General features: G+C 42.7%; 1 protein-coding gene across 1 annotated transcript in view; it reads right to left on the bottom strand.

Moving 5' to 3' along the window:
- Nucleotides 1-1,864: 1,864 nt before the first annotated feature.
- Nucleotides 1,865-19,521, bottom strand: part of CYB5B (cytochrome b5 type B) — a 53,793-nt gene continuing 36,136 nt past the window's right edge. Inside the window, exons 3-5 of the mRNA XM_002711664.5 lie at nt 19,447-19,476; nt 7,978-8,006; nt 1,865-3,112 (exon numbers count right to left, since the gene is read on the bottom strand). Of these exons, the coding sequence (XP_002711710.1) occupies nt 3,022-3,112; nt 7,978-8,006; nt 19,447-19,476 (150 nt within the window). The 3' untranslated portion in view covers nt 1,865-3,021. The remainder of the gene's footprint in view (nt 3,113-7,977; nt 8,007-19,446; nt 19,477-19,521) is intronic.

Here is a 19,521-nt window from a genome sequence, read left to right as displayed (position 1 = left end):
CTTTTTGGGACCAGAGATGCCTGAATCCATTTCTCTGCGGGTAAGAGGTAATCAATGCTAATATTCAGCATTCCAGTCTCCTAAAATGGGATGAAACCAGACAGATACCACTTATGATTTTAAGTATGAGATATCATGATGATACACCTGATCTGTTATAAGCATTTTTCATTATTCTGCACTGGAACTAAAAGAGTACAAATTCAACAATGTTCTTACTTCATGAAACATGCATTTCTGATGGCTGCTAAAAGAAATTACAAGTTCCAGTGGATTTTTGTTTCTACTTAAGAGGTCACATGAAGAGATCTAAATACAAGATGAACTTTGCTTGTATCACAGTCTTATCTTTAAAAATGTGCAAGTCATCTGGAAACCAAAATCAATTCCTCAGTCAGGAGCTAGGGACACGTCGGGAAATGGGCACTAATGCCATCTACTCTGATGGCACAAAACTTCCCTTAGTGCTCACCAGCCGTGATGTATACACCATGGCGTGCAGCAGTAGCAAGCAGTCTTCCCCAGCAATAAACAACCACCAACTGAACCCCAGAGACCAGCCCCAGGGGGTCCGGTCAACCACAGGGACCTCACTGGCTCCCAAGAGGGGCTCTATGACCCAATAATGTCAAGACCATTTCTAGAATTCCAGCTACTTCTTAAACAAAAGTCCTTTCTGATGGATTTGGCAAGCACACTGTATTACTTTATTGTTCAGGAAAACCTCTGCAAACTCTCACACAAATGTACCTCTCACACCTGCCTGTTTATGTAGGTAGCAGAATCAGAGTAAATGAATCCCTAAGTATTTTTTTATAATACAAAGTGACATCATATTAGCAGTATTCAAAAGAAGCTCTGTGTACCTGATGGATTTCATGAACAGTACAGAGTCTGAAAATCTTTTTTCTCTGGCTCTCAATAAAAACATGCCAAGATATAAACAGGAAAAGAAAATCAATATGAAATAGAAAAACATACCTTTTGCACCAGTTTACCCTAAAAACATCAGAAACATCAATTTTACTTAAGACTACAGCTCTTTAACATCTCCTATCAGCATGCTGCTCTGAATTCAGTTTTAGAGACTGTCAACACACTTCTACAGCTGACTCAAGGTACCTTCTGGCTTAGTCTCCTTTCCAGCTCCTGGATATTCCTGTGTTCTTTACCTCTGTCCCAACATACTCCATGGACCTGTGCAAGGTGATGATTACAACAACGCTGTCTCTATCCTTATTTAGGGCAACGCTCCCTCGCTTTCAAAGGAAGCAGCACCGAGTCAGGCCTCTTTTGTTAAATAACCAAAATAAATTGTCCTAAATCAGCATCTAAGATACATACAAACATTCTCTACAGAAACAAGTTTGACTAAACCCATATCCTTGACATAAAAAGTCAGCCAGAAATCTCAAGTTATTCCAAAAATATCATATCCAAGTGTGCAAGTACAAGGTTAATATTATTTTTGATGAATTTTAAATTCATTCAACTGCTAAATCACAGGATACAAGACCTGGGTTGAACTTTTTCTTAAATAGTTTGCATGGGCAGACACTGGTTTGCTGGGCAGTTTCCTATCTCATCAGCTCCCTGGCAAGATGGGAGGGCGGGAGGGAGGAGATACTGAGCAGCAGGCAGGGTCCTTCTGGAACCAAGCTGCTCTCTGCTGGACAGGACAAAGGCTCAGCGCAGACTGGCAATCGCCACAGTTGCTGGCAGCAAACAGCCAGCGAATTATCCCCTCAGGTGCTTCCAAGGGGAAAAATAAAGGCAAACACACCAGAAAAGCCCTGAACCAGGGAGAAACAGTGACACACTTGTACTTTTAAGTCACAACCGATTTCTCAATGAAACACACATCTGAGGGATAAAAACTACCAGTATTATTTATTCTTGATGGAAAAACAGAACAAAACCACAAGTTGGAGCCATGGGGGTAAAATACAGATGAAATGGAAAACAGTCTCTTGTCACGATTTCCCTCTTTCAAATGCCATTCTGCATGGAAGTTATTTTACTGGGACAAACAGAAGATCAAATTGGAGTTTCTTACTTTTGTAAAATGGGGAATCAAAAACTTAATGATCAATAAACAAAAAAAGTAGCAAGAATCCCTGGTAAAGCTATTCTATACACATAATTATACGTTTACATTTTACCAGTAAAAGACAGCCCAGGGAGAGCAATGACTGGAAACTGGTACCAAACCAAAGTGAGTGCTCTGGAGCTTTTTCTAAACTCCTGTCCTAGACTAGTGTTTTTCAGTGTCTTTCGAAAGGAAGATCCCTCCGAATCATTCAAGTCTTAGCATCCCAATTCACTCCTCCTTTCCTTTGTCTCTTCCCATTAAAGGGAAGCAGAGTTTTGTCCAGCACCACTCAGGAAGAAAAGGGGTTGACATCCCCATCACGGGATGGGAAGAGCTGCCTGCTACAATGATTTGGGTGGAGGAAATGTCAACAGAGTTTCTCTATAGTTTTAACAAATATAAACGAGGAATGAGATCATTTGGCAGTTCTGTTTTCACTAATGGGTAGGCACCTTTACTTCATGAATTATGCTCCTTAGAATAAATAATAAAATTAAATCAGACTTTTAAAAAATTTGGTTAAAGAAAAATGGAAAGAGAAGAGCTTCAAAACTCGAGTACTGTCCTGTTAAAAATGTCTAATGTGCATTCGAAGTATTGGAAAGCAGGCATTTTTACCAAAAAGCAACTGTCACTATCACACATGAACCACAGTTATTAACAGAAAGTAATAAAAATGGCAGGGTGCGTGTGGAAACCAGAGAGGAAACGCCAGCAAGGACACAGAGTGAGCAGGTGCTGTGGGTGTAAGGCTCTGAGAGACGAAGGACTCTGGTCCCAGAGGTGGGTATCTGCCCGACCGTCTTGGCTCCAAGAAGGATGAATATAACTGGTAGGATCTGAGGAGAGGGCACTGCTGTAGACCCCAAAGCAGGCCTCTAGTTTTTGCTCCTAAGGGGACACGCTTTGTGGACTTCAGCAAGGTCTCCTCAGGAGGATCTGCTTTCCGACGTGTAGTGACGATACAGGAAACCTATGAGAACAGCGCCTAGGATGGGGAGAATCCAATATTTCCAGCAACTGGAGGAGGTGGGGGATAAGGAAGAGAAGCAACAGAGTTGTGAGTATTTTATGCCAGATGTTCACTCTCACTTAGCATTCACATTTTGATACTTAAATGGGCAAGAAATTTTATTTATTTTGAGAAATTTAACGACTTTTAACACACAGTAACCAGAAAAAAATCTAAATATTTGGATTGGAGTGACAATACTAAAAAGCAAATTTTTAAAAGTGAAACAAGTTACCTTTTAAAAAGTAATTTTTAACAAAAAGGTTAAAGCAGACTACAAGATGATACCAAAAAAGATGCACACTCATCTCTGAATGTATTTCTACAAAAACGTAGTGGGTATTTCTAGATCATGCAGTTATGCATAGTTTAAGATCATATCCTTTGTGCTTTTATTTTATACCTATTCCCAATGAGTAGTTTTAAATAGGAAGAAACATCATTATATAGGTATTTATACCATTCATATATATTATATATGTACCTTTATAAATTTGGAAGCAATAGTATGTAATGCAACTATCAACAATATTCTATCTGCTTCATGTATATTTTAAAAATTAAATCCTTTGGGGGTGGCACAGCAAGTTAATGCTCTGGCCTGAAGTGTCAGTATCCTATATGGGTGCCGGTTCTAGACCTGGCTGCTCCTCTTCTGATCCAGCTCTTTGCTATGGCCTGGGATAGCAGTAGAAGATGACCCAAGTTCTTGGGCCCCTACACCCGTGTGGGAGACCTGGAGGAAGCTCCTGGTTCCTGGCTTCAGAGTGGCGCAGCCCCGGCTGTTGCAGCCATCTGGGGAGTAAACCAGCAGATGGAACACCTCTCTATCTCTACCTCTCTCTGTAACTCTGTCTTTCAAGTAAATAAAATAAATCTTAAAAAAAATTAAATTCTAGGCCGGCACCACGGCTCAATAGGCTAATTCTCCGCCTTGCGGCGCTGGCACACCGGGTTCTAGTCCTGGTCGGGGCGCCAGATTCTATCCCAGTTGCCCTCTTCCAGGTCAGCTCTCTGCTGTGGCCCGGGAGTGCAGGGAAGGATGGCCCAAGTCCTTGGGTCCTGCACCCCATGGGAGACCAGGATAAGTACCTGGCTCCTGCCTTCGGATCAGCGTGGTGCGCCGGCTGCAGCACGCGAGCCACGGCAGCCATTGGAGGGTGAACCAACGGCAAAGGAAGACCCTTCTCTCTGTCTCTCTCTCTCACTGTCCACTCTGCCTGTCAAAATAAATAAATAAATAAATTCTTTTTAACAACTTGATGAAATAGATGCTATTATTCTGATCCTATGCATAGGAAACATGAGCTCTGCACCCCAAATCACAAAACAACAAGGGAGTCAGGCAGTCTGATTCCAAACCCATCCTCTTAATCTTTATTTAAGCCTGGAAACTAGCCAGGACACACACACACTCAAAGCATATTAATAGTTCAAACAGAGTTAAGCAAATGGTTGTAGGCTTACAAGGTACTGCAAGAGATTTTCCTGAGGAGTTTCAGAACACTAATTATTCTCCTTAAAATAATTCCTCTTTAATAGAGCTTATTAGCACTGCTAGTTTTTTTCTTTTTTTTTTTTTTAATTTTTTTTTTTTTTGACAGGCAGAGTGGACAGTGAGAGAGAGAGACAGAGAGAAAGGTCTTCCTTTTGCCGTTGGTTCACCCTCCAATGGCTGCCACGGCCGGCGCACTGCGGCCGGCGCGCTGCGGCCAGCGCATCACGCTGATCCGATGGCAGGAGCCAGGTGCTTCTCCTGGTCTCCCATGGGGTGCAGGGCCCAAGCACCTGGGCCATCCTCCACTGCACTCCCTGGCCACAGCAGAGAGCTGGCCTGGAAGAGGGGCAACCGGGACAGAATCCGGAGCCCCAACCGGGACAAGAACCCAGTGTGCCGGCGCCGCAAGGCGGAGGATTAGCCTAGTGAGGCGCAGCGCTGGCCCAGCACTGCTAGTTTTAAGATGTAATTCTTCCATGTTCCAAACGACCTGGCTGCCCTCTACTTAAGACATATACAAGTCTTGGTATTAAAAAGTTTTGAGGCCAATAAAACTAGCTGAGGTTCATAATAAAAATTATTTTCTTTGCCTAAACATGCCTCATATTTTGTATATTTAAGTACGGGAGAAAGTTACTCTAGACAAGTTCAGAATTTCAGCTAGGTAGGTGTGCTGAAAACACAAGCAATATGGCAATGTAACAGCAACCTGGCACCCGGGGGCACTCAAGTACTCTCCCCATAATGGCAACACTCAGACTTCTTAAGGAGTAACAACAAAAGGCTAGAGTCCCAAGGTAGTATTCCCGAGAAAACACTTGAGCACACAAATCTTTCAGTCCTCACAGAATCTTTCCTAGTACTTCACTGCCACCAATGAGAAAACCAGAGGAGACACATCTCCACTGCACCAAAGGAGACTCAGGTTTAACAATAATTTCCCGCCATAAAGCACAATTCTCTCCTTGGAGACTCATCTAGGCTATTCCATGTATTTACTGCATGAAGCTGTGACTCATTATTTTTATTGCCTTACAGCATTCTACTGTATGAATACATCACAATCCATTTGTTCATTTTATTAATGAATGGATATTTGGCAGTTTCCAATGTTTGAATATCTTCAATAATGCTGCTGTGAACATTCTTATTTCATGATAATTTCATGATACAATTGTGTACACATTTCTATTGAGTATTCCTAAGAAACAGAATTGCTAGGTCAAAGGTTCACAGTGTCTGGGGGCTGGCACTGCGGCGTGGAACGTAAACCTGGCATCCCATAGAGGTGCCAGTTTGTGTCTCAAATGCTCCACTTCGGATCCAGTTCCCTGCTTATGGCCTGGGAAAAGCAGCAGAAGATGGCCCAAATGTTTAGTCCCCTGCCACTCATGTGGAAAATCTGAATGAAGCTCCTGGCTCATGACTTTAGCTTAGTTCAACTCTGGCTGTTTCAGCCACAGGGGGAGTGAATCAGTGGATGGAAAACTTCTCTTTCCCTCTCTCTCTGTCACTCTGATTTTCAAATAAATAAAATCTTTTTTAAAAAAGTTTATGTTGCCAAATTCATTAGCCAAATAATTCTAAATTGTTTTCTAAAGTGATTGGGGGCCAGCGCCGCGGATCACTAGGCTAATCCTCCGCCTAGCGGCGCCGGAACACTGGGTTCTAGTCCCGGTCGGGGCGCCGGATTCTGTCCCGGTTGCCCCTCTTCCAGGCCAGCTCTCTGCTGTGGCCAGGGAGTGCAGTGGAGGATGGCCCAGGTGCTTGGGCCCTGCACCCCATAGGAGACCAAGATAAGTACCTGGCTCCTGCTATCGGATCAGTGCGGTGTGGCAAAAAGGAAGACCTTTCTCTCTCTCTCTCTCTCACTGTCCACTCTGCCTGTCAAAAAATAAATAAATAAAATAAAATAATAAAGTGATTGGGGCCAGCACTGAGGTGTAGTGAATACAGCTGCCTCCTGCAGTGCCAGCATCCCATATGGGCACTGGTTCAAGTTCCGGCTGCTCCACTTCCAATCCAGCTCTCTACTATGGCCTAGGAAAACAGTGGAGGATGGTTCAAGTCCTTGGGACCCTGTACCCACGTGGGAGACCCAGAAGAGGCTCCTGGCTCCTGGCTTCGGATCGGTGTAGCTCCGGCCGTTGCGGCTGACTAAGGAGTGAGCCAGTGGATGGAGGATCTCTCTCTCTCTCTCTCTCTCTCTCTGCATCTCCTCTCTCTGTGTAATTCTGACTTTCAAATAAATAAATAAATCTTAAAACAACAACAACAACCTGAAGTGATTGTATCCATTTACATTCACTAAAGAGCAGTTAAGTATCCTGGTGATCCATTTCCTAACCATCATCTTTTCAGAATTTTTAATTCTAACAATCTGGTAGGGGTGAAATATATCCAAAGTTTTATTTTGTATTGATAATAAAAAAGATATGTTTGTATATGCTGATATTATGTTTCCTCTTCTATAAAGTGCTTAAGTCTTCCTCTTATTCTACTGACTTATTTTTTAAAAATCGAGTTACACGAATCATGTCTGTATCCTGTATTGTAATTCTTGATCAACTTATGTGTACCATAAATCTATTGCAAGTCTGTGGCTTTATTTTCAAACTATTTATACAGCATTTGGCTGAGCATAAGGAAATGAAAAAGTTCACTCTTTTCATATTCAGATCTAATATTTTATATGAAAAAAACTACTTAATTTTTCTTTCTCTGAAATGCTGTGAGGTCTCCAAAACAGAGAACACATAGCTCTTCATAATCTTTATAATGATTCTTTTTTCACAAAGGTTTCCACAGTCGCCTCAGGTAGAGACACCTAAGAAGTAGCAATTTATACCTTCCAGACCTAACACTATGGTATTACTAATTTTACTGCAAGGGATGTACTGTAGGTAAACCTGAGAAAACCCAAATTCCTTAATATGACTGTAATGATGCTGATCTTTCTATAAAATATAAGAGCACGAACCTTACCAAGTGGCTATGAGGGTTAAATGAAATTAAGCTTTAAGTGGAAGTCCCATAGTGGGGCTGAGCTACAGTGGGGTGAGGGGAGGCGGAGATGAGAAGAGCCCTGACTGAATCATAGTTCCTCGTCCATACATGCTGGCCTCTTATTCTGACTCTAATTTATGTCACAACAAAATGTAAACATTACTCAAGGAATGAAACTATTAGATTACTCAAGAGTTGAAACAGTAAAACTTAATTTTGCTAATATCAACAAATTACTGAATTTACAGTAATTTGGCCAAAAAACTGGATTAGCTGCAAATTAAACTCTTACGTTATATATGTATATTTATGGAAGAACATCTTGCCAAACATGTTGCGCATAAGGAAGTCCATTACAAGGATACTAACCGTTTGCATGCATTCTTTCCCGAAGGGTTCTAAAGTAGATACATATTAAAAAAAAAAAAAGCAAAAAGAAAGATTAGCACAGCATATAAAAACCTTCATACTATTTATATAAACTCTGTAGCTAATAACAGAACTTCATCTTTTATGCATTTTAACATTTACAACTGTAAAAGCAATGAGTGGACTGGGAATTTTATTTCTGACAGCACATCAGTACTCCTTAGTGTAAACTCACTAAGGAATACACAGACATGAATCAAATTTTTTAAATATAAAAAGTACAAATGATACCAACTATATTGAAATAGACTAATTCCAGTCAAAATGATATGCCTTGGTCAGCTGGGATTGCCACTGGTAGTAGCTAAGACAGCATTTTCTGAAAACATTTTCAAAAGCCCCCAAAACTCTTGTAACACACAGACCAACTGTGAAAAGCTCTAGAAAAGATCACTGCTTTATGGCTTACCAAAATGAACTAGTTTACTCTTTAAACAATAATAATTATGACTAGACCTTAGGGTTTGTTCCACAGTGTAAAGGCAAAGAAAATATCAAAATAATCTTTAAAAAAATCTGCCAAAAAAAGTAATGAAGTACTGATATGTGCTCCATTCCACATTAAAACATTACACTAAGTGAAAGAAGCCAGACACAAATGATGAAGTTGTATAAGACTGTTTATATGAAATGTCCAGAATAGGAAAATCAGTAGAGGCAGAAAACAGATTACTTGTTGCTTAGGGCTGAGGAAGAGGAATTGGGGGAAAACACAAAATGACTGCTAATGAGTGAGAGGTTTATTTCTGGAGTGAAGAACTTGCCCTAAAATTGATTGTGAATATACTAAAGAGAACTGACTTACACATTTTAAATAGGTGAACTGTATACTATGTGAATTATATCTCAACATAGCTGTTATTAGAAAGTTTTTTATTCAGGGCCGGCGCCGCGGCTCACTAGGCTAATCCTCCACCTAGCGGCGCCGGCACACCGGGTTCTTGTCCCGGTCGGGGCACCGGATTCTGTCCCGGTTGCCCCTCTTCCAGGCCAGCTCTCTGCTGTGGCCAGGGAGTGCAGTGGAGGATGGCCCAGGTGCTTGGGCCCTGCACCCCATGGGAGACCAGGAAAAGCACCTGGCTCCTGGCTCCTGCCATCAGATCAGCGCGGTGCACCGGCCGCAGCGCGCTGGCCGCGGCGGCCATTGGAGGGTGAACCAACGGCAAAGGAAGACCCTTCTCTCTGTCTCTCTCTCTCACTGTCCACTCTGCCTGTCAAAAAATAAAAACAATTAAAAAAAAGAAAGTTTTAGCCAGCGCCGTGGCTCAATAGGCTAATCCTCCACCTTGCGGCGCCGGCACACCGGGTTCTAGACCCGGTCGGGGCGCCGGATTCTGTCCCGGTTGCCCCTCTTCCAGGCCAGCCCTCTGCTGTGGCCAGGGAGTGCAGTGGAGGATGGCCCAGGTGCTTGGGCCCTGCACCCCATGGGAGACCAGGAAAAGCACCTGGCTCCTGGCTCCTGCCATCGGATCAGCGCGGTGCGCCGGCTGCAGCGGCAGCCATTGGAGGGTGAACCAACGGCAAAGGAAGACCTTTCTCTCTCTGTCTCTCTCTCTCACTGTCCACTCTGCCTGTCAAAAAAAAAAAAAAAAAGAAAGTTTTTTATTCCATATAAGTATCAGATGAACAGATTCTATAATACAATGGGCCTGCTAATTTACTGCCAGAGGAAATAACCCACTAGTTGCTGCTCCCCAATATATCATCTTTGCAAGGATGTAGAAGTGTGCCAGTGATGAATACAGCATCAGCTGTACATAACCACAATATTCAATAATCTCTAAGAATTTCCAGAAACCACACATAAAGGTCCAGACGTACTTTAGAGCACTCCATGAAAAGAGTTTTAATCTTACACTACACTTACACTACACTGCCATACAAATGTACATATATGCCCCAAACCTGAAAATTAGCCTACAGACAAGTGAACATCAAACAAAAGGCTTTAGACAAACTAAATTAAAATACTAGCACATTTCTTTGAGACCTTCTTTCTTTTTCTTTCTTTCTTTTTTTTTTTTAAGATTTATTTATTTACTTAAAAGTCAGAGTTATACAGAAAGAGAAGGAGAGGCATGGGGGCGGGGGTGAGAGACAGGTCTTCCATCCGCAGGTTCACTCCCCAGTTGACTGCAGCCAGAGCCAGGTTGATCTGAAGCCAGGAGGCAGGAGCTTCTTTTGGGTCTCCTACAAGGGTTCAGGGCCCAAGGATTTGAGCTGGATGGGAAGTGGGGCACTGGGACTCGAACCAGCACCCATATGGGATGCCGGCACTGTAGGAGGCAGCTTTACCCACTATGCCACAGCGTTGGCCCCTTGGGACATTTCTGCCAGAACTTTATAGGTTGGGCTATGAGGAAACTGTGTTACGGTCAGTCTTTTTTTTTTTTTTTTTTTCTCTTTTTTTGGACAGGAAGAGTTAGACAGTGAGAGACAGAGAGAAAGGTCTTCTTTTTTCCGTTGGTTCACCCCCCAAGTGGCCGCTACGGCTGGTGTGCTGTGCCGTTCTGAAGCCAGGAGCCAGGTACTTCCCCCTGGTCTCTCATGTGGGTGCAGGGCCCAAGCACCTGGGCCATCCTCCACTGCCCTCCTGGGCCACAGCAGAGAGCTAGACTGAAAGAGGAGCAACCAGGACAGAGTCCGGCGCCCTAACTGGGACTAGAACCTGGGGTGCTGGCGCCGCAGGCGGAGGATTAGCCAAGCGAGCTGCGGTGCCGGCCACGGTCAGTCTTTGAGAAATACAAGTATTATTATCAAAGATTTGGTAGGCAACAGTGGTAGCAAAGGTGGTGCCTGCACCAAATTAGTTTATAACGCTGCATTGTCCTTTTAAATATTCCACTTCAGTAGCCAAGAAATTGAATCTTTTCAAGAAAATGTCTGTGACCTTTTATACTTTATCTATCTATCCACACCAATGACTTATAGAACAAAAATGTAGTTACTGTAAAAAGGAACATTTTCAAAATATATGTGATATTTAATCTATAATCATTAAAAGTCACACAGTTCACATAAATGGATTCTCTAGATTTCAAAGCTTTTATGTGCTAACTAGAATGTGCTAACTAGAATGAGCTTTAGACAATATAATAACCAACTGAGAGAAGAAAAGACAGAGATATAGCGATGGGGTGGAAGAGGGACAGAGAAGAGAAGAGAGAACCAAGATCATAATACACTGAAATTACTTTCTAATAAACAATAAAAAATTTAAGATATTTATGGTGTTTCTTAAGTAAGTATCCCACTATCAATCCATTCCTGGAGGCAAAAGAAACATGTATGCCTAACATATTAGAGGAAAAGTAGCACCTACTACCTTTAGGATACTGACTGCTAAGTAAATATGTCAAACTACCATGGCCCCATTTTTTTTTTTTTTAAACAGGCAGACTGGACAGTGAGAGAGAGACAGAGAGAAAGGTCTTCCTTTTTCCATTGGTTCACCCCCCAATGGACACTGCAGCCGGCACACCACGCTGATCCAAAGCCAGGAGCCAGGTGCTTCTCCTGGTCTCCCATGCGGGTGCAGGGCACAAGGACTTGGGCCATCCTCCACTGCACTCCTGACCATGGCCCCATTTTTAATCAACTATAATAAAAAAAAAAACTATAATAAAAAATAAAAACAGTGCTGTTCATAATAGGTTAAGGCTCCAGCCTGCAGTGCCAACATCCCATATGGGTGCTGGTTCGAGTCTTGGTTGCTCCTCTTCCAATCCAGTCCCTTCTGATGCACCTGGGAAAGCAGTGGAGGGTGGCCCAAGTGTTTGGGCCCCTGAACCCACATGGGAGACAGGAAGAAGTTCCTGGCTCCTGGCTTCAGGTCAGCTCAGCTCTGGCCATTGCAGCCATTTGGGGAGTAAGCCAGTGAATGGAAGATCTGTCTCTCTGTCTCTCCTTCTATCTATAACTCTGCCGCTCAAATAAATAAATAAATCTTTAAAAAAAAAAAAAAAGATGCTTAAGGCACAGCTCTTAGCAGCCAATTCTCTCAGCCAAGTTTGAAAAGAAGCCAAATAAGTTATTTTTCACTTTACAAAATTGAAAAGAGTTCTAACACATAACCTTCCTTCATCTCCACCCTTCCTCTATGCACGGCTTCCAGTCCTCATTTCCACACCAAAGCTCTGTGCTGAATCTAATGGATGCTTAAGTGAAACGCCTACAGTTTATAGCTAACTTGCTTTTATCCCTTTGGGTGCTCAGGCGTATCTTGCTGGTTATGTTCGTGCCCAGATTTTTAATGCTCTCGGCCCTTCACACAGAAAGTAGTAACTGTAATACTACAATTTTCGTTACAACACAGCAGATCAAATCCGAAGTTCTTCTCACATAAGCCCTACCAAGTAATTCATATTCATGTTTCTTTCTTCTCCAGGGAGTTTGGAATTTACTTGCAAACAACAAACTATTCTAAGACTACTCTTAGTTCAAAACTATAAAACTGCTTCATAAAACTGATTTCTAATGTCCAAGGTGTATTAAAGCTTTAATACCACCATAAAATAATTAAGTAAATAAACTTACTGATATACACAGAAGTACTAAATTTTATGTAAAGCTGACTATAACTGAAATTATATCTATAGGTTTCTTCAAGCTCAATGTCAAATCATTTTCTCATTTGCAAAATGAAAGGCTCAGATCAAATGAACTTGAACTCTAAAGCCACATTCAATTAGCACAATTTTTTTGAACCAAGCATACTTTAGCAAAAACTACAAAAGTAGCTTTCTGCAGGGCAGAGAGAAGGACACAGCACCCTCTCCTGTCTAGGAAGCCTGAATGAGCAGCACCACAAGCAGACGTCTCCCTCTTTCCTACCAGCTATGATAAATGAGAGCTTGCCTGGATGCTCTCCCGAGAAGCACTGCATACAAACTGAGACCTGACCCAGTCTGAAAATGGTTAAAAGAAAAGACAAAAAGTTGTCTCACATGGACAACCACGTGAGAAAGGATTTGGGGATCTGAGAGGGTGGATTTCATTTACAAGAAAACATGAGAGAAAAGCGGACACTTAAGGAATGTGGTATACTTCGTCATCAGGATATAAATTTAGAGAATGACCAGAATTATGACATGAAACATTAAAACATACAGACAGTGCACTGAAGTATACCTTCAGTCTACAGAGTTTACAACTAGGTTTTCAAAGGCTGAAATAAAAGGCAAATGCAAGGTATATAAGGAGCCTATGTTTTAATTCCTAAATTAGATGTTTGCTATTCCAAAAGGATTCCAAGTATTTAAAACTAGAGGAAGTGGATTTTAAACCACAGGACAACTTTGGCAGATTTCATTGGTATTTGGGTGGTCTAGGAGTTTTTGTAGCTTTTTAGTTAGAACACTTTGGTATCTCTATGGCCAGTAACTTCTGAAAACTTGGGAATTTTTGGCTTCAAATGCTACTGGAAAGGACCCCATGCCTAACAGCACGAGCTAATACTTAGGAATTTTAGTGTTAGGTTCATGTTGCCACCTAAACAATTTAAGTACTAAGGGTAAATGATTTCACCATCTTACAGTTTCACCTACAAAACACAGTGCCACGGAATGTACTTTGAGGACAGCCTTCTCACGAGGTTCATGCACACTAAAACATATAGATCACTAGGAAACATTTCTTTCTATAAGAAAACACAGTTTAAGTACTGTCTTGCAAAGCAGATATTCCTAGGTTCAACCAGCTTATGTAGAAAATATTTCCAGCCGGTGCTGCGGCTCACTAGGCTAATCCTCCACCTGCAGCGCCGGCACACTGGGTTCTAGTCCTGGTTGGGGCACCAGATTCTGTCCCGGTTGCTCCTCTTCCTGTCCAGCTCTCTGCTGTGGCCTGGGAGGGCAGTGGAAGATGGCCCAGGTGCTTGGGCCCTGCACCCGCATGGGAGACCAGGAGGAGGCATCTGGCTCCTGGCTTTGGACTGGCGCAGCGCGCTGGCCGTAGTCCACCTGCCGTGGCAGCCATTTCAGGGGTGAACCAATGGAAAGGAAGACCTTTCTTTCTGTGTCTCTCTCTCTCACTGTCTAAATCTGCCTGAAGAAAAAGAAAAAGGAAAAGGAAAAGGAAAAGGAAAAGGAAAAAGAAAAGAAAAGAAAAGAAAAGAAAAGAAAAGAAAAGAAAAGAAAATTTCCCTGAAGACAGGGCAACATTTAAAGACAAAAACACTCCAAAAACAAATTTGTATACTACACTGTTCGGAATCCATTGTGATAAGATATATATCACTGGAGGAAAAGAAGTCAACATAGTCACATGATGACCTCCAGTGGGACCAAAGAAGTAAAAAATTTGTTGTACCGATGGAGGACTGATGTGAAAACGATGTTTACTTTACCCCTGTGATCCCTGTTTCGTGAAACTACCTATCATTTCAAAATACAGCTTTTTCAGGAAAAGACAGAAATCCTTCAAGTCCCTCATCAAAGGATACTCTGTCTTGCATGAGTGACATTGCCATCAATCTGTGCTTTATTTCAAAAGATCATGTTACAAGACACAAATGTCAGACCAGGGAACAATGAAACAACCAAACAGAATTCTTTGGTAAACAGCAATCACTGCTCTTCTAAAGGGCACCTGCATCCACATTCCAAGCTTTAATAAATCAGATAGCAGATGACAAAAACACTAAATAATTATTCTATGTAATTTTTCATTTAAGATAACCACCTACTATATGACCTAATTATAAACAGTATATTCTTTTCAGCTGACCAAAAAAGATGCAAACTGTCCTGATACATGTATAAAACATGATACACAAGAAGCTGCCTCTATAAAAGTCAGTAGCATCTGGGGGAAAAAAATGAATCATCCACTGGTTCACTCCCAAAAGGGCCACAACGGCTGGAGCTAGGCCAACCCCAGATGGCTGATCTGAAGCCAGGAGCCAGGAGCTTCTTCTGGGTCTCCCACCCAGGGGCAGGGGCCCAAGGACTTGGGCAATCTTCTACTGCTTTCCAGGCCATAGCAGAGAGCTGGAGGAGCTGGGACTCAAACCGGCACCCATATCGGAAGCCAGTACTGCAGGTGCCGGATCTACCTCCTACACCACAATGTTGCCTCTGAAGGTACTTTTATTTTAAAAAACAATTCAAATCCTGGCATAGCAAATGTTATCACATCAAAACTTTTGTCTATGCAACACTAAGTATCAACTTAAAAGAATGAAGATCTTTATGAATTCACAAGGAATAATAATTAAAAATTTTTAAGTAAATAGAAACAAGATGAAACAGTTTGTTTGAGACTTTTTTAAAAAACAAGGGATTGGAGGCCGGCGCTGCGGCTCACTAGGCTAATCCTCTGCCTGCAGCGCCGGCACACCGGATTCTAGTCCCGGTTGGGCCGCCAGATTCTGTCCTGGTTGCTCCTCTTCCAGGCCAGCTCTCTGCTGTGGCCAGGGAGTGCAGTGGAGGATGGCCCAAGTGCTTGGGCCCTGCACCCGCATGGGAGACCAGGAGAAGCACCTGGCTCCTGGCTTCGGATCAGCGTGGTGCACCAGCTGCAGCGTGCCGGCCCCAGCGGCCGTTGCAGGGTGAACCAATGGAAAAGGAAGACCTTTCTCTCTCACTGTCCACTCTGTCCAAAACAAAAAAACAAAACAAAAACAAAAAACAAGGGATTGGGTCTGGCTTTAGATTGGCACAGCTCCGCTGTTGCAACCACCTGGGGAGTGAATCAGCAGATGGAAGACCTCTCTCTCTCTCTCTCTCTCTCTCTCTCTCTCTCTGCCTCTCTGTAGCTCTGCCTTCAAATAAATAAATAAATCTTTTAAAAAAAGGATTGTCTATCTGCTTTTCCATTAATCTGTCCATCCATCCATCTGCTCTCGTGTATAATATGGGAATCTCTTTGAAAGGCTAAACAGGAAAATGGCAACTGGTTACCTCCAAAAAGAGGAACTGACAGACCAAAGGTTGGGAATGGGAGGGAGGCTTTTTCTACAGTATACTTTTTTGAATGGTTAAATTCTTTTTATCATGTTCATTATATACTATCCACTCAAGAAAAAAATTTTAATGAGGCAACAGTAAAATAACTGGGTATACTTATTGTAATATTTGACTAGTAAAGCAGCTATCACCTAAAAAATACATAGATTAAGATTTATATGTACTTTATCTCCAGAACTGATTAGCTGATAGTTAACCAAGTAAATGCATAATCAAAAGAGAATTCATGGACAGAAAGTTTGCAAGTTATTTGCTTCAGAGTAGGTAGGCAGGCAAACTAGTACAGACAATAATACATCTATCTCTAAGGAATTTCCATAACCAAAAGCAGACCAGAAAAACAAGTGAAAGAAGAGCAGAATGATGTCTGAGTGGGATGGGGGGGCACGCTCATCCAGCAAGGAAGAGAGTCACAAAGACAAAATGGCTTTTAATTCTAGTTAACTGACTTTGATTGCTAGGGGGTAAGAAAAACATCTGGGGGCTGGCCCTGTGGTGTAGCGGGTAAAGCCATCGCCTGCAGTGCATGGGCACCGGTTCAAGTCCCGGCTACTCCACTTCTGATCTAGCTCTCTACTATGGCCTGGGAAAGCAGTAGAAGATGGCCCAAGTCCTCGGGCCCCTGCACCTGCGTGGGAGACCTGGAAGAAGCTCCTGGCTCCTGGCTTCAGATTGGCACAGCTCCAGCTATTGCAGCCAACTGGGGAGTAAACTGGCAGATGGAAGTTCTCTCTCTCTCTCTCTCTCTGCCTCTCCTCTGTCTGTGTAACTCTGACACTCAAATAAATAAATAAATCTTTAAAAAATAAAAAGAGAAAAACATCTGTTGCCAGATCTATAAATTTCTAAGCTTTTAAGTTTTAGCGGTACAATATTTCAGGTCTTCAACTTGGGAATTATCAATCTAACAAAACAATGGTGACCCTTGGTTATTTTTCTGTGTTGTAGTAAAAGCAATGTGAAAGACAGTTTCCAAAACAACTGCGAAGTGGCTCCTGATTTATAATCTAGAATGGTAACGTTCAGTGAGTGTTGAGGGGATTCTTCTAAGGGGAGGTCAAGTGATTAATTCAGACACGGAGGAGACAGAGGGCTATGAGGGTGGGAAAGAAAAAGTGGAGAGGGGCTGGGACCGGTGGCGCACTAGGTTAATCCTCCGCCTGTGGCGCCGGCATTCCATATGGGTGCCGGTTCTAGTCCCTACTGTTCCTCTTCCCATCCAGCTCTCTGCTATGGCCTGGGAAAGTAGCAGAGTAGGGCCCAAGTCCTTAGGCCCCTGCACTCATGTGGGAGACCCACAGAGCAGAAGTGAGTTGTGTCTTCCAGATGCAAGATGTATCTCTTATATAAATGGGAATATCCCTTGAATCAAATATTGAGCTCTGGGGCCAGCACTGTGGTGCAGTGGGCTAAAGCCCTGGCCTGAAGCACCGGCATCCCACAGAGGCACTGGTTCTAGTCCCGGCTCCTCCTCTTCCAATCCAGCTCTCTGCTATGGCCTGGGAAAGCAGAGGAAGATGGCCCAAGTCCTTGGGCCCCTGCACCCATGTAGGAGACCCAGAAGAAGCTTCTGGCTCCTGGCTTCAGATCAGCCATCTGGGGAGTGAACCAGCAGATGGAAGACCTCTCTCTCTGTCTCTACCTCTCTCTGTAGCTCTTTCAAATAAATAAAATAAATCTTTTTTTTTTTTTCTTTTGACAGGCAGAGTTAGACAGTGAGAGAGACAGACAGAGAGAAAGGTCTTCCTTCCATTGGTTCACCCCCGAAATGGTCACCATGGCTGGCACTGTGCCGATCCGAAGCCAGGAACCAGGTGCTTCCTCCTGATCTCCATGCGGGTGCAGGGTCCAAGCACTTGGGCCATCTTCCACTGCTCTCCCAGGCCACAGCAGAGAGCTGGACTGGAAGAGGAGCAACCGGGACTAGAACCCGGAGGCAATATGGGATGCCGGCGCCAGAAGGCCATGGCGCCGGCCCCATAAAATAAATTAAAAAAAAAAAAAAAAAGTTAAGCTCTGAGAGTCAAATTTTCTGGTCATGTTCAATATTAATCTTGCAAGGCCAAGCTCAGTTCAAATTTTACCTTAAAAACACAAATAAGGATTCAAGAATGGGTGGTTCTGGTGCAAGGAGGGGAAGACAAACTACCTGGCAGAATTTTTTACAAGGGACAATTTCAGTCCTCTTTAATAAATATTTCAATGTTCCAGAGTTGTAGAGTGTATGGAAGACTTAGTTCACACAATACCATGGACCACAGGGCAACAGCTGACAGATACTGTCAGCAAGCCATCTCTTGAGTTGGAAGAACTGCAACAAGGCCAATTTGAATTGCTGTGTTGCCCCTGTTCAGTAATACTGGCTCAAGGGGGAAAAAGGAAACAAAAAGCCAGAAGGAAGGAAAGGGGGAGGGTTTGTTGCTTCCATGATGTTCTAGGTAGCAATGAAACTGTTGTCCCTTTAAATTGGAGGCAGTGTAACAGTACAGTTGTCCCAGATTTCCTCACAGTAATACCTACCCATGCCAGGCACCCGTTACCACCCAGCTTGGAGGAAACAGAAAGGGCTCTCATATTTTCTTCCTGGTATGAAATTCAGTCACATTACGGTTTGCAAGGACTTGCTGTATCACTGAGAAACTAGGAAGAGTGTGGTCTATTTCAGCATACAGGATAAACGAATTAACTTTGCGAAATGGGAACTGAAAGCCCTTCATTTTACAGATAAGGAAGATGCTGCTAAGAAAAAGTCAACGTTCCACTTCTTTTTCCAACACAGAAACAATTCTCGCAATATCCTATTTAAGAATAAGATACTTTTCTATAATCCATAAACTAATTTCTTTCAAAACAATATGAGGGGGGGCTGGCATTGTGGTGTAGCGGGTAAAGCCGCCACCTCCGGTACAAGCATCCCATATGGGTGCGGTGCTCCACTTCGATCTAGCTCTCTGCTATGGTCTGGGAAAGCAGTAGAGGATGGCCCAAATCCTTGGGCCCCTGCACCCATGTGGGAGACCTGGAAGAAGCTCCTGGCTTCGGATCAGCGTAGCTCCAGCCGTTGCAGCCAATTGGGGAGTGAACCAGAGGATGGAAGAACTTTTTCTTTCTCTGTGCCTCTCCTTCTCTCTCTGTGTAACTCTGACTTTCAAATAAATAAATAAATCTTTAAAACAAAAAACAACAACAATATGAGGTACAGCTTTGGAGTTTACATTTAAGAAAGTAGCATACAGGCATATTAACAAAATGCTTCCTATTGTTCAAGATTCAGCTATTTTTTCCTGAGATGATACTGACTAAATTCTTGAAAAATAGGATTTCTGCTGGGCAAAAAGACATTTTAGCTTAATAAAAGGTAATTTTAAAAAAAGCAATTCTACTTGAGTAAACAGAAATCTAAAACACTTGTAACACACAAGACAAATTGGTAACTTCTTACCTGTCTGCCACTCCCAGGTTTAAGGTCACTCTGTTAAAAAGAAGGGGGAAACTATTTTAAGACATATCCAAACAA

This window comes from Oryctolagus cuniculus, chromosome 18 (assembly GCF_964237555.1).
Source record: "Oryctolagus cuniculus chromosome 18, mOryCun1.1, whole genome shotgun sequence".
Classification (NCBI taxonomy): Eukaryota; Metazoa; Chordata; class Mammalia; order Lagomorpha; family Leporidae; genus Oryctolagus; species Oryctolagus cuniculus.
This window is presented reverse-complemented; position numbering and strand designations above follow the sequence as displayed.